This window comes from Orycteropus afer, unplaced genomic scaffold (assembly GCF_000298275.1).
Source record: "Orycteropus afer afer isolate SDZICR_OR568_19922 unplaced genomic scaffold, OryAfe1.0 scaffold00006, whole genome shotgun sequence".
NCBI classification, from domain to species: domain Eukaryota; kingdom Metazoa; phylum Chordata; class Mammalia; order Tubulidentata; family Orycteropodidae; genus Orycteropus; species Orycteropus afer.
The window spans coordinates 4196700-4211473 of record NW_006921593.1 but is presented as its reverse complement, the minus strand read 5'-3'; the positions used below and the strand labels follow the sequence as shown (position 1 = coordinate 4211473).

The window sequence follows — 14774 nt, the reverse complement described above, 5'->3', positions numbered from 1 at the left end:
GTCCTTCTTCCTGTTGGGTGCCCAGGACAGAGCATGGGCCTTCTAGTCAGGCCCGGGTTTGAACCCTGCCTCTGTCAGCCCCTGTCAAAGTGACCCTTTTGAAACTTCTGGTTGCCAGGTGGACTTTGGGCATGATAATCTTCTGACTCTCAGGCCCTGGTGGGTGATGGGCTTATGGTTGGCCCACCCAGTGCCTTGGGCCCCACCCCTGGGCCTGGTGTGGGTGGGTTTCAACAGGTCCTTACTGACACATGACCAAGGCTTGTGTGCAGCCAGTGCCGGATCGGTGGCTGTGTGCATGTGGAGACACATGCATACGTGTAGACCCCTGTCCCATGTGCAGGAGACACGGTCTGAGGGTGGGTCCTGGGGGTCATTGTCCCTCTGACCTTCCCATGCCAGTGCTGCCCCAGGACCCCTGGGCTCTGAGGAGGGACTTGGTGACTGTCACTGCTCTCCAGAATGTAGCCATCTCAGGAGCCCTCCTGGAGCTGTGGGTTGTCCCAGAGAAGCCAAAGTGCCGGCCTGGTTGAAGCAGAGAGGAGAACCCCAGGCCCCGCCCTGGCCTCTCCTGCCTCCCCTCCCACCCCCAGCCCCCGCGGAGGTCCCCGGGAACCCAGTTTGGAAACCAGAGTCAGTCCCACCTGGCATGATGGGCCTGACAGCAGCACCCGATACACGGAAGGGCTGAGAGGGAAAGTCATTACTGACGACTCCATCCTTGTGAGAACCTAGCCTGTCCCCTCCATTTTACTGAGGAAACTGAGGCGCAGAGCACGGCAGCCTCTTGTGTATACTGTGGTCACTGTGCTGCCTGGCACATCCTGAGTTGTCTGAGGAAGGGATCTCTGAGGCAATGCCATCTTCCTTTTACAGTGAGGGAATTAAGGCCCAGAGAGGGGAGGAAATTGGTCAGGGTCACACAGCACATCTTGAGTGGTGGAGCTGGCCCCAGAGCTTCAGTCCCTGCCTCTGTGGCCTGTCTCAGCCTGGGGCCCCAGCAGTAACAGAGCTCCCTTCTCTGTCCCCTCCAGAGCTGCCCTCCTCGGACCACTTGAGCGTAGCAGATGCTACCTGGCTGGCCCTGAATGTGGTGTCAGGCGGCGGCAGCTTCTCCAGCTCCCAGCCCATTGGTGTAACCAAGATCGCCAAGTCAGTCATAGCCCCGCTGGCTGATCAGAACATCTCCGTGTTCATGCTGTCCACCTACCAGACGGACTTCATCCTGGTGAGTCACAGCTGCACGTCACACAGGCAAGCGCTCAGACAATGTCACGGGTACATTCTTCCACATGGGCACCCCTGCTCCTCGTGACATGCCCCTTACATGTGCCTTCCCTCACACACTCACTCACACCCTCAGACACACTCCCCTTGGCATACACACACCCCTCCTTGCATACACTACTTGCACACTTCTGCTCACACACACACTCCGACACGTTCACCCTTGCAACCCTCACCCACTCTCGTCCTCATATACACAGACCCCTCCTCGCCCACACACTTCTCCTTCCATGTGTCGGTCCTCTCACCCACTCACACACATTGCTCTCGCGCACACACACACACACACACACACTCAACCCCCATGACAGACGTAGACCTTGGAGATGCTGCAGGTTCAGTTCTAGACTGTTCTGAAAGAGTGAAAATGGCAATAAAGTGACTCACACAGATTTTCTGGTTTCCTGGTGCGTGTAAAAGTTATGTGTACACTGTCCTGTAGAAGTAACGTGTGCGACAGCAGGGTGAAAAGGTTCGGAATGTGGTAGGAATTACCAAAGTGGGACGTAGGCACACATAGTGAGCACGTGCTGCTGGAGAGATGGCACCAGCTGACTGGCATGATGCAGGGTTGCCACAAACCTGCAGGCTCTAAGGATGCAGTGTCTGTGGGGCGTGTGTCTTCATGCCGCTGGAGCCCACGGTCCCCCTGCACACGTGCTCCCTGTACACACATGCTCCCCTTATACACACGCTCCCCCCATGCACACGCCCCCCTTGCACACACACTCCTCCTGACACACATGTTCCTCGTGCATATACACCTCTCCTGACACTCCCACCTTCTTGCATACATACTCATGCAATACTGCACACATACTCCCTCTTGTTGCACACCCTTTTACACAGCCCCTCCCTCACACACTGACACGTCCCCTCCCACCACCTGCACTCACAACCCCTCACGTACACACCCCTCACCCATGCGCCCCAGCCATGTCCCAGCACCCTGGATGGTGGCTTGCTTTGAGAGCCCACTCTGCACAGCTGGTGGCCACCATCTCATCACTCCAGAGGGAGGTTAAGGGTACTTCAAGGTCACCAGTGGCCTCAGCCGGCCCCAGGCTGGGCTTCAAGTGTCTGCCCCACTTACCTGCCTTTTTCTTGGGCCTTGGATTGGTTTGACCTAGAGCCGGGAAGTAAGAGGGCTGGGAGCACATGGGCCAGGTACCCCCAGCAGAACACTTGGTGGCACCCCACCCCCATCATGACAGTGAGTGTCCCGCGGTAATGCGGCAGCTGCCTGGCCACCTGTTGTCTGTGTTCTTCTCTAACGGGCCTGAGGTCTGAGAGGGGCAGGGACTGGCCTGGGCACCACATTCCTGAGGGTGGAGTCAGGGCACAGACCTGCAGCTCCGGGCCTTGGTGTGGTGTCTCCCACCACTGTCCCTCCTGCCCTCCCAGTTCCTCCCATCTCCCACCACAGGAAGGCAGGAGGCAAAGAGGAGAGCTGAAGCCGGTGGTGGGACAGAATCTCAGAATCAAGGGGTCAGTGCCCCCAGGCCCACCTTCCTGGGGCCAGGGGGCATTCGCGTTGACTTCCCTCCCCAGGTGCGTGAACGGGATCTGCCTTTCGTCACCCACACATTGTCATCAGAATTCACCATCCTGCGGGTCGTCAATGGGGAGACAGTGGCAGCTGACAACCTCGGCATCACCAATGGCTTTGTGAAGCCCAAGTTGGGTGAGTGCGGGCCTTTGTGCTGGAGAGGCCTCCAGGAGCTCCTGGGCCCTGCCCCAGAGGTCCAGCTGCATCCACCGGCCATCCTAGAGCACCAGGCATGGTGCAGCGGTCCCTCCCAGTCAGACCTCTCCCAAGGAATAGCTGGTTCAGCAGGAAGGTGGAGGTAGAAACGGCAGTGATGGCCAGAGGCCACCCCCACCTAAGGGCGGGGGAGGCTTCGCAGAGGCAGTGAGAGTGGTGCTGAAGCTTGGAGCACCGTGGGAGCTAAGCCAGGAGGGGCGGGCCAGGAGGGCATTCCAGGCTGGCAGCATAACGTGGGCAGTGGCCTGGAGGCCGCAAGCAAGCCCGGAGAGCCAACACTGACCTTGCTTCCTGGGCCCATGCGTCTCCCCTCCCGCCAGCTTCAGCTGCCCCGTTGTTTCTGCACTTTTTCAGTTCAGAGGCCAGTCATCCACCCCCTGTCCAGCCCGAGCAACAGGTTCTGTGTCACCAGCCTGGACCCCGACACGCTGCCTGCTGTTGCCACACTCCTCATGGACGTCATGTTCTACTCCAATGGGTAGGGGCAGCCGGGGAGGGCCCCAGCGCCTGCACTCACCTCCAGCACCCTTGGGCCGATAGGGTGGGCTGATAGGAGACACAGATTTGAAGTGGGGTGGGGAGGCAGTCCGAGGGACAACACACCACCCTGCCCCCAGAGCTAGTCTGAGAGGGGAGACATTGCCCTGCCTGAAGAGCTAGTGAGACACCACCCCCCTCAGAAGCAGCCCCCACCTCAGACGCCACCCCCTGTCAGGCGCCATGCCCCCAACCCCTCACACCCTCCCCCGTCAGGCGCCACCTGTCCTCAGATGCCACCCCAGGAATCCCAAAGGGCGGTAAAACACCACACACCCTTGGATGTAATAAATACCCCACTGTCCCTGGGCTCTGAGTACAAGCCCAGTCAGGTGAGGAGCTGGGAACTAGGGTTTTCACTCAGTGACGACAGATTCTGTGTCTCAGGGCAGTTTGTTATGGTGAGGCCAGCACCAAGTGGGATGGGTCCCAGGTCTGCCCAGCTGGCAGGGACCACAGACCGTGACCCTGAGATGTGGACATACGTGAGGGCAGACACCTCCCGCGGACGGGGCCACTCGCCCTCCAGCATGTTAGGTGCTGTGCTCGCCTCAACAGACGCAGTGCCATTGTCCCCGTCTCACAGGCGAGCGGACCGAGGGGGACACGGGCTCAGGCTCACCCAGCAAGGCGGCTCAGGGCCAGGACTCGGCCCTGGGTGTCCCCAGTAGGCGCTCTTCCCAGCAAGCTCACGCCGAGGCCGACAGGCCAGAGAGGCAGCTGGGTGGAGGTGGGGGTTCAGTGAGGGCCCGGCTCCCTCACAGCTCCTCTGACCCCCAGAGTGAAGGACCCGATGGCTGCCGGTGACGACTGTGGCCACATCCGCTTCTTCTCCTTCTCCCTCATCGAAGGCTACATCTCCCTGGTGATGGATGTGCAGACCCAGCAGAGGTGAGCCGGGCCCCGTGCTGGGGATGCCACACCCTCCTCCCATCACACACACTCACACAGCCCTTCCAAGTAAGGCTGTTGGAACTCGGAAGCTGAGGGAGTTGTCTAAGGGGCTTGATGACAGAGCCAGGATTTGAACTGTGGCCTCAGGCCTGAGTGTTCTCTGTGGAGCTTGAAGGGCATTGAACAGTTGAGCAGAAGGCTGTTTGTCCTATACCCCAGCCCCATTCACCACCTTTCCTGCCCACCTGCCCCCAAGACGAAGAGGGCCAGAGCAAGTGGGCTGAGAGGAGTGAGGGGTCAGGAAGGGTACAGTCCTTTGGGGCCCCTGAGCTCTGTCCCTCTGGGGACAGGTAGAATCCAGCCAGCACCCAGAAGGCAGGGATGTCCGTGGGGCAGGATCACAGTTAACGTGGGGGTCTTTTCCTTCCTCCTAAGGTTTCCTAGTAATTTGTTGTTCACAAGTGCGTCCGGCGAGCTCTGGAAGATGGTGCGGATCGGAGGCCAGCCCCTGGGATTTGGTGAGCCATGCGGGGTTCAACACCAAGGCTGGGCAAGCCTGCCCAGGGCCTCCACGTGGCAGGTCACTACTTGGTGGCTATAGCTGGAGACAGTCTTAGAGAGTCGGACCCTCCCATTGCCCACAGTCCTTTGATTGTGTCTGGCAGGCATGCACGAGCCTCAGAGGACCAGACGAGCGAGAGTCAACCACAGGGTGATGCCCCCGCTGTAGAGTTGTTGTTACCTGCCAAGGTGTTGGTGCCAGTTCCTGGCGACCCCACACTGGTCCCGTGCCATCCCTCTGGTGGGCGGTGGATCAGAGACCTCTCTGTGAATTGGAGGGTTGTCGATGGCTGGGTTTTAGATTACCAGCCCTTTCTTCCAGGGCACCTGAGTGCCTCTGCATCTCCAGCCTCTCAGTTAGCATTCAAGTTTGTTAACCATTTGTACTACCCAAGGACTCCATCCCAGACCATGTCCCCTAACTCCTGTCACAGCGAGGGAGGCAACAACCAGGGCCAGCCCGAGGGTCAGGGACAGACGCCTGTTCCCTGCAGTGCTAGGATGTGCACGCTGAAGGCCCTCGGTCCCATCCTTGGACCAGTGTGTGTCTCAGGGCCTCTTCCATGGGTCTCAGCATTTATCCAACCCCATTCACAGCATGGGGCAGGATCAGAGACATAGACATTATAGCCTGGAGAAGCTCACCACTGAACGAGGCTGGGAGAACCAGTGTGCCCTCAGTGACTGACTTAACTGAGCCTCAGTTACGACCCACCTCATTGCGTCATTCTGAGCTTGTTTATGACAGGGTATCACACATTCATATGGCACAGGTGTCACACGCATGTATGGTACAGTGTCACACACATATGGCATGGGGTATCACATGCATGTAGCACATGCAGTGTTCAGTGCGGTGAAGTCTCTGAGCCTAAGTTATTGTCGTTGCCATGTGTAAGGACTAAGAGTGGCTAAAAGAAGGTCAGAAAGGGAAGGCTTCCCAGAAGAGGTGGCTCCAGAGCTGCCTGCTGAAGGATCGATCAAAGCTCATCGGGCACAGGGAGAGGAGAGGGCAGGGAGGGCTATCCCAGCACAGGAGCAGCAAAGGCACAGGCATGGAGGCTTGTCCACACCACAGAGGTGGCTCAGGGCAGCTGGGCCCAGGGTGCCAAGTCCAAAGTGGAAAGGGTGGGAGAGGAGCATGACCAGGCTGTAGCATGCCGGTGCAGCAGGGTCTTGAAGGCCAGAGTAAAGGCTCCTTCTCGATTTTATCCTAAAGTCAGAGGGAGTCATCACAAAAGACCTGAAAGTGGAGAGGGAAGGGGTCAGGTCACTGGGAAGCCCGTGGGCAATTAATTTGCAAAGACACGGGTGAGATGCAAGAAGACATACACACTGGCTTATCTGTTCCCAGCTTTGGTCCCCAGGGATTCTGAAGTGCTGGAAAACCGTTTGGTGGTTACCCGAAAAGTTAAACATAGAGTTACCATCCTCACTGCCATCAAGTCGGTTCCAGCTCACAGTGACCCCATGAGGTTTCCAAGACTGTAAACCTTTGTGGTAGTAGATTGCCTTGTCTTCCTCCCACGGAGCGTCTGGTGGGTTTGAACCACCGACCACCTGGTTAGCAGCCTCACCCACTGTGCCACCAGAGCTCCTTTGAAAGAGATTAAGAAGACTAAAATAAATGGAGAGGTAATCTGGTTTCTGGTTTGGAAGACTTAATATTCTTAAGAAGGCAATACTGCCCAAAGCAATCTATAGAGTCAACACAATTCCAATCAAATCCCTATTTACAGAAATAGAAAACCCAGTCCTCAACGTGATGTGAAATGACAAGAGCCCCTGATAGCTACAGCAATGCTGAAAGAGAAGGACAAAGTAGGAAGACTTACACTTACTGATTTTTAAACTTACTGTAAATCTGTTATAGGGAGCTCTGGTGGCGTAGTACCTAAGGCACTTGATGCTAACCAGAAGGCTGGCAGTTCAAACCCACCAGCTGCTCCTCAGAAGGAAGATTGGGCAATCTGCTTTTCCATAGTGATACTGCCTCAGAAACCCAAGGAGGAGTCTCTATGAGTCAGATCAGACTTGGCAGCAGTGATTTTTTTGGAGGGGGTTTGGTATATCTGCTGTAATCAGAACAGCCTGGTACTGGTCTAACAACAGATGCATAGACAGTGGAATAGAACTGAGAGTCCAGAAATAAACCAAAAGCATCTACGGTCAGTTGATTTTTGACAAGGGTGCCAAGTCCATTTCATGGAGAGATAAAAATCTCTTCAATAAATGGCACTGGGAAAGTTAGATTTCCATATACAAAAAAATGAAACCGGATCCCTGCCTCACACCATACAAAATCCAGACCCACTGCCGTCGAGTTGATTCCAACTCACAGCAATCCCCATTGGGTTTCTGAGGTGGTAAATCTTTACAGAAGTAGATTGCCCGGTCTTGCTTCCACAGAGTAGCTGATGGGTTTGAACCACCAACCTTCTGGTTAGCAGTCTGATTCCTTAGGCACTGTGCTACCAGAGCTCCTAGCACCATCACAAAGACATTCAAAGTGGATCAAGGACCTAAATGAAACCATAAAATCGTTCAAACAAAATGCAGGGGCAACACTGTCCAGCCTGGCTTTCAGCAGTGGATTAGCTAATACAATAACAAAAGTACAAGCAACGAAAGACAAATAAATGGGACTTTGTAAAAATCAAAAACTTTTGTTCATCAAAACACTTTACCAAAAAAATGAAGAGGCAAGCTACCAACTGAGAGAATATCATCAGAAACCATATACCTGATAAGAGTCTAATAACCAAAATATATATAAACTTCAACAACTGAGGGAACTCTGATGGCACAACAACTTAACAGCAAAAAGGCAGGTAGCTAAATCACAAAATGGGCAAGGAGCTTGAGTAGACGTTTCACCAAAGGGACCGTTCACATGGCTCCCAAACGTATGAAAAGATGGTCAGCCTCATTAGCCATCAGAGATGCCAATCAAAACCACAGTGAGATATTGTCATGCTTCCACTCGGATGGCGAAGATCAATTCAAATGAAATAACAGGAAACAACAAGGGTTGGCAAGGACGCAGGGAAACTGGAACCCTGATCCAAGCTGATAAGAATGCCAAATGGTACAACTGCTATGGGAAACGGTGTGGCTGTTCCTCAAAACAATAAAAGAAGAACCATGTGACCCAGCAATTCTGCTCCCAGGTAGATACCCATAAGACTTGAAAGCAGAGACTCAAATAGAGACTTGTATACCAGTGTTCATTGCAGCACTGTGCACAGTAGCCAAAAGGTAGAAACAACTGAAATGCCCATCGACAGATGAACAGATAACCAACACGTGGTCCATCCATACAATGAAGTCTTACTTAGGGAGCAGGAGAAATGAAGTCCATGCTACAGTGTGGATGGAGTGTGAAGATGTTATGCAAAGTGAAATAAATCCGTCGCAAAACGACAAAGATTGTGTGATCTCACTTATATAAAAAGACAAGAAAAGGCAAATGTGTGTAGAGACCAAAGTTTATTAGTGGTCACCAGGGGCAGGAGAGAGGGAAAAGGGGGGATTCACAGTGATTTAAAAATCTCGTGGATTCAGGGTAGGGCTGCACAACTGATTATTGTGGTTGCTGTCAATAAGTCGTACACCTATAAAAAGCTGAATTGGCAAGAGTTGTGTGATAGATACATTTATGACAATGGCAAATAAAAGAGCAGCTGCTGAGGCTGCAACCAAACACTTCATGGGATTTGATTCCTTGGTTTGGAGATTTAGGGTCATAGTTTCATGGACCATCCCAGTTAATTGGCCTAGTAGAGTGTGTAGTACTTTTGTTCTACCTCCTGGTTCGTTGTAGTACCTGAGGTCTGAAGGGCTTGCAAGCAGCCATCCAGTGCACTCGATTCATCTCTATTCACCTTAGCAACAGATGAAGGAGAGTCAAGAATAGGAAGAGGGCGTGGAATGTGTGGCTTATCGCCTCCACGAACAGTGGCCTCCTTTGCCATGAGACCAGAAGTGGATGGTGTCCAGCTATCATCACTGAACATTTTCATCAAAGATTCTAAAGAAGAATCAAGGTCAAAAGGGGAGAAATGTGGAGCAGAATTTCAAATTCTCACGGACTTGAGGCTTTCTGGAGCCATGGAATGTAACAGTCCTTGAAACTATTGCCTTGAGATAATCTTTAAACCTTAAACCAAAATTATTCCCTGAAGTCTTCTTAAAACCAAGAATAGTTGAGCTTAACTATTGAAAAAGGTCTGCCTTGGGCAGTATGCTCTTTTAAGAACTATCTACATAGGATCCAAGTGACAACAGCACCTCAAAAGATAAGAACCTTAGAGGGCAGTGAGTTTATGGTCATGAAAGAGGAACATCTCAGAAAAGTAAGATGTGAATGGTCGCACAGCTCAAAAATTATAATCAGTGGCACTAAATTGTACATATAGAAACAGTTGAATTGGTGTATGTTTTGCTGTTGTATATTCTCAACAACACCAAAAGAAAATTTAAAAGTAAAATTTAAATGGCAAATTTTACATCATACATATTTTAGCATAATAAACATAAAGCAGGTTTAAGACAGTTTATCAAAATGCACTCAGGAAAATTATGTGACCAGAAAACAGGAACAGGAGAATAAAGGTGGGGTGGTGGGTGACACTTGGCTGGCCACAGTCTGGGTTGGTTCCTTGGACATCAGCAAGACTTGCCTTCCTTCCCAGGATGTGAAGGCATTTAAGGACATACTTGGAGCTCTAAATAGTCCTGCAAGAAACATAACTTAGAACCTGAAAGAGTCTAGGCTGGTGGATCCTTGTGTTTTCGACCATGGTCTCGACAAATAGTACTTTCCATCACAACCCAGTACACATGCAAACAACAAAAACTGAAGGTTCACACATTTATCTGGCTACGTGCTGTGCTGCCCTTGGATTGTCCCTTGTCATTTTATGAGACACTGATCACCAGCCTCCTCAGCTGATTTCATACCTTGGAGTAACCCTGCTCTAGACCCTACTTGGAGTCCCTGGTGGTGCAGATGGTTAAGGCTCAAAGCTGCCCAGAGCATGTTAAAGAAAGGCCTGGCAATCTGTTCCCAATCGGTCAGCCATCGTAAACCCTGCAGAGCACCGTTTTCTGATGCTCATGGGGTCGCTGTGAGCTGGAATCTACTCATGGCAACTGGTTGGACCCTAGAAAGACCCTGGCCATCCCCTTCCTTTTTCCGAGACAGCTATTTCTCCAGCTAAAGCTATCTTGGCAACATGGCCAGCCTCTAGTTGGTGTTAGGTGCCATCGAGTTGGCTCTGCCTCACAGCAATCTTGTGTACAACAGAACGAAACTCTGCCTGGTCCTGTCCCAGGCTCACAATCCTTGCTAGACCTGAGCTCATCGTTGCAGCCACTGTGTCAATCCAGCTCATTGAGGGCCTTCCCTTTTTTCACTGACCCTCCACCCTACCAAGCATGATATCCTTCTGCAGGGAATGGTCCCTTCTGACAACATGACCACAGTAGGTGAGACCAAGTCTAGCCATTCTCACTTCCAAGGAGCATTCCGGCTGCACTTCTCCAGGACAGATGTGTCCGTTCTTCTGCCAGTCCATTACCTTCAGCGTCCTTCGCCGGCACCACAACTCAAAACCATCACCTCTTCTTCAGGCTTCATTATTCATTGTCCAGCTTCCACATTCATGCGAGGCGATTGAAACACCATGGCTTGGCTCAGGCGCACCTCAGCCTTCACAGAGACGTCTTTGCTCTTCAGCACTTGAACGAGGTCTTTTGCAGCAGATTTGCCCAGTGCAGTACGTCATCTGATATCTTGACTGCTGCTTCCATTGGTGTTAATTGTGGAACCAAGTAATATGAAATCTTTGATAACTTCAGTCTTTTCTTCTTTTATCACGATGCTGCTTATTGGTCCAATTGTGAGGACTTTCTTTCTTTCTTTCTTTTTTATGTTGACGTGTAATCCACACTTCAGGCTGTAGTTTACCACACAGTAAAGGGGTCTGGCCAGCAGCTCAGGGCACAAAGCCTGCATGGCCACCTAAGGGCCTATGGGTCCAGCCAGGGGCTCCTGGCAGCCCTGCCTGGCCTTCCAGCTCAGGCCCAGGGGTGGTAGTGAGAGCTGGACCAGGGAGTGAAGGGGGTGCTGGGCTTGAGGGTGAAGGGAGGGTGAGGTCCCGGTTCTCTCCCAGGCTTCGGGCTCCAGGGCGCAGTGATGACAGTCGGTACCACACCCTCATTTTGGGGCAGTGGGGGCTTTCCTAATGGAAAGCACCAGCCTTTAGGAAACAGCCAAGGGGATGTGCGTTGTCTAGTATTTGCAGGTAAATTCAAACAAGGAGATTTTCTTTTGGTTTAAACAGCCTTGTGGCAACATGCGGGAGCACCGGTGCCTCACGGGTGGAATTATTGGCTTCCATGTGGGAGACCTGGATTCAAGTCCTGGCCAGTGTACCTCATGCACAGCCCCGCCACCTGTCAGTGGAGGCTGCATGTAGCTGGATTCTGAACGAGTTCCAACAGAGCTTCCAGATTAAGACCAGGGAGAAAGGCCTACTGACTGACTTCTTAAAGCCAGCCACTGAGAACCCTATGGGTCATGAAAATCCAGGCCAGAGCTGACCGTGGGCATGGCCAGGGCCAGGCAGGCTTTTGTTCCACTCTGCATGGGGTCGCCATGAGTGGGGGGCCCACGTGGCAGCAGCCAGCAACAGCGTAGTGATAGCCCTTCACCCTGACTTTTTGTTTTCTGTAATATCTCCATTGCCATCACGACATCTCAGACTTACAGCGACTCCGTAAGACAGAGTGATCCGCCTCACAGGGTTTCCAAGGATGTAAACGTTCATGGAAGCTGACTATCTTTCCCCTATGGAGCTGTTGGTGGGTTGAACCTCCGACCTGCCAGTTAGCAACCAAGCGCTTAACCACTGAGCCATCAGGCTTCCTTGCTATTATTATACTGAGTATATTTTCCTCAAAACCTGTTGTGAGAAGAGTGCCTCTCAGATCCTGGAGGCCTTCCTGTAGTAGGAAACCTTGTCTCTTGAAATCAGGGAGATGGGGTATAAACCCACCCAGGAAAGCGCAGTACCACCTTACTGTCTGTGTAGCCTGAGGCAGCAAGTGTCAGAGCCCTGCTTCAGGAGTCCTGGTGAGAGAAGGAGCTCATGTCCCGGCCACAGCCAGATACTGCCCTTGTTGTTGGGTTAGGGGTCCTGGAGTCGTGCGACTTGGGGTCCTGGAGTGTAACAGAACAAAGCGTTGCCCAGTCCCGTGCCGTCTCCACAGCCCTTGGTATGTTGGGGGCCACTGCCGTGGCATCGGTGTCCATCCTCCTCCTTGAGGGTTTTCTTGGCTCTCACTGGCCCTCTACTTTACCAAACACAGGCATCCTTCTCCGGTACATGGTCTTTCCTGATGACTGGTCCAAAGGTAATCAAGTCGCAGTCTCACCAGCCTCCTCAGTGTCAGATATGCCTTGAAGAGGGGCTGTTGCCTGGTCGGAGTCACCGAGCAGCATGTGTATGGTTAAGTGCTCGGTTAGTAACTGAAAGGCTGGCGTTTGCCCAGAGGTGCCTCAGAAGAAGGGCTTGGCCGTCGACTTGACAAACCAGCCATTGAAAACCCCGTTCTGCTTGGACATGCAGGCTCGCCCCAAATCTGAGGCGACTTGATGGCATCCAGTTTGCTTTGTTGGTTTATTAACCAGAAAAGCCAGGGTGGAGTTGAGAAGAGGGTGCGATGACCTGGGTCCTCAATGCTGCACCCCACTGCCCCCCTGCTCTGCCTACAGAGAGCGCCCAGAGGATCGGGGACGCTGGGTCTGCAGTGCACGCACAGCCTGGGCAGAGGGTGGTCACAGTGGGTGGGACGGGCCCTGTGGAGTGCTGCAGATGAGAGCTGACAGCTAGCTGGCCCAGGGAATTGAGGCAGGACCCGAGAGCAGAGCCTTCAAGGGGAGACTCTGGGGAAGTGGTGGCTGTAGGCGGAGGGGCGGAGGGCATGCTGGCTGGGCGTCCTAGGAGAGCAGGCCACCTGGGGGCTGAGTGCCACACCCACCTCTCTCCCCAGACGAGTGTGGGATCGTGGCCCAGATCTCCGAGCCCTTGGCCGCCGCAGACATCCCCGCCTACTACATCAGTACTTTCAAGTTTGACCACGCACTGGTGAGTGTCCCGCTCTGGGCCGGGGCCACGCTGGGGGCGCCGGACCAGGGCTCACGGGTCTCCACTTCCTGCCCCTCACAGGTACCAGAAGAAAACATCAACGGAGTCATTGGCGCCCTGAAAGTCAGTCAAGCTGAAAAGCATTAGGCAGCACCCCATCTGCTCCCCGACCCAGGCTCCAGTCCCCCCCCCCCCCCGAAGATTGTTCTTGCAGTATTTCTGACAGACTGGAAAATTGGCCCCAGGGACCCCAGGCAAGGGGCTTCTGGGACACTTTCCCAGCCACTGACTCCTCCAGGCCTGGGGCCCACGCCAAGGCCTCCTCCCCATGCCCCCTACCTTTGCAGAGCCCCCGGACCCTCCTGAGAACTGCCTGCCTCCTCCAGCAGCCCCCCGCCCCGCCCCCCAAAAATGGTTTCTTAGTCCCAGGCCACTGGTGAGCAGCCACCTTCTCGCGCCCACACCAGCAGGCAGATGCCAAAGGGCCAGGCTCCGGCAGGGCTGGGGGCTCAGATCTCCGCCCATCTTGGGGGCTGGCGGAGGGGGCCTAGTGTGTAGAGGCTGGGAAGCCCCACTGTGGAGGGCTGAACACTGAGCTCGCTGGTCTCTGTCCATCAGTTCAGGGCTGGTTCCCGAGTGGAGGCCAGTGGGCCGCCCTCCTCGGGTCAGAGAGGCTGCAGAGGTGCTGATGGGCACGGGTGGGGGGAGGGGGGATGCCCAGCACCTCACCCATCAACCACAGGCCTGCACCTAACTCCCAGCAGGACGGCCACGAGGGGCCCTGTCCAGGCACCGTCCCCACAAGCACTCACTCCACGGCTGGGGTCCCAGAAGGCCCAGCAGCAGGGCCTTGGGTTCCTGCCTCCTCTGCTCTCCCTGGACCCTTGGGCAGGCGGAGCCTCGACTTCCCCATGTGAGGTATCCCCCAGCATTCAGGGAGTGGGCCTGGGGTCTCTTAGGTAATCTCCATCTCCCCAACAGTTGACTAGACCAGCATAGGAAACCCGGTCCGTCACCCTCCCCTGCGCCGCTCCACTTCGGGGGCGTGAAAGGCCCCAGCCCCCCTCACCTACTGCCCTCCCTCCAAGTGGGGACTGGCATTCATGAGTACTTGACCTGGAGGCAGCTTAACTGAGCCTTAAAGAGGAAGCCGTCCGTACCTTGCTTTACTTTTTTATTTAATGTGTTTGCGCCCGGCTGCTGTTGGTAGCAGTTTCTGTTTCGGGGGGTGGGGGCCCAGAGTGCTCTGGCATCTCTTAAGCTGAGCCCTTGTGGCTCCAGGTACGAGCATGAGAACCGGGAGCTGCGACAGGGCCACCCTTTTCTGAGAGGGAAGCTGTCCCAAGAGAGCTGTGCCCCGTGGCGCCCACACATGGCCGCCCAGCCTGCCACAGTAGTAGGGGCCCAGGCAGCCATATTTCTGCCTGCATGCAGGGTGGGAGTCTGAGGGGACCCAGGGCAGCAGCGCTTGGGGTCGCGGGGTGGGAACAGACAGCCCTTGCCCGATGGGGGCAGGGGTGCTTCCTGCGAGTATAGGACCGGGAGGGCCTGCTGGGGTACCCCAGATGCACCCTGGG

At 54.2% G+C, this 14774-nt stretch overlaps 1 protein-coding gene across 1 annotated transcript in view; it reads left to right on the top strand.

The window, feature by feature from the left end:
• Nucleotides 1-13344, top strand: part of CASTOR2 (cytosolic arginine sensor for mTORC1 subunit 2) — a 60644-nt gene extending 47300 nt beyond the window's left edge. Inside the window, exons 3-9 of the mRNA XM_007940580.2 lie at nucleotides 1035-1228; nucleotides 2839-2971; nucleotides 3407-3530; nucleotides 4370-4480; nucleotides 4919-5001; nucleotides 13103-13197; nucleotides 13279-13344. Coding sequence (XP_007938771.1) covers nucleotides 1035-1228; nucleotides 2839-2971; nucleotides 3407-3530; nucleotides 4370-4480; nucleotides 4919-5001; nucleotides 13103-13197; nucleotides 13279-13344 — 806 coding nt within the window. The remainder of the gene's footprint in view (nucleotides 1-1034; nucleotides 1229-2838; nucleotides 2972-3406; nucleotides 3531-4369; nucleotides 4481-4918; nucleotides 5002-13102; nucleotides 13198-13278) is intronic.
• Nucleotides 13345-14774: the final 1430 nt, after the last annotated feature.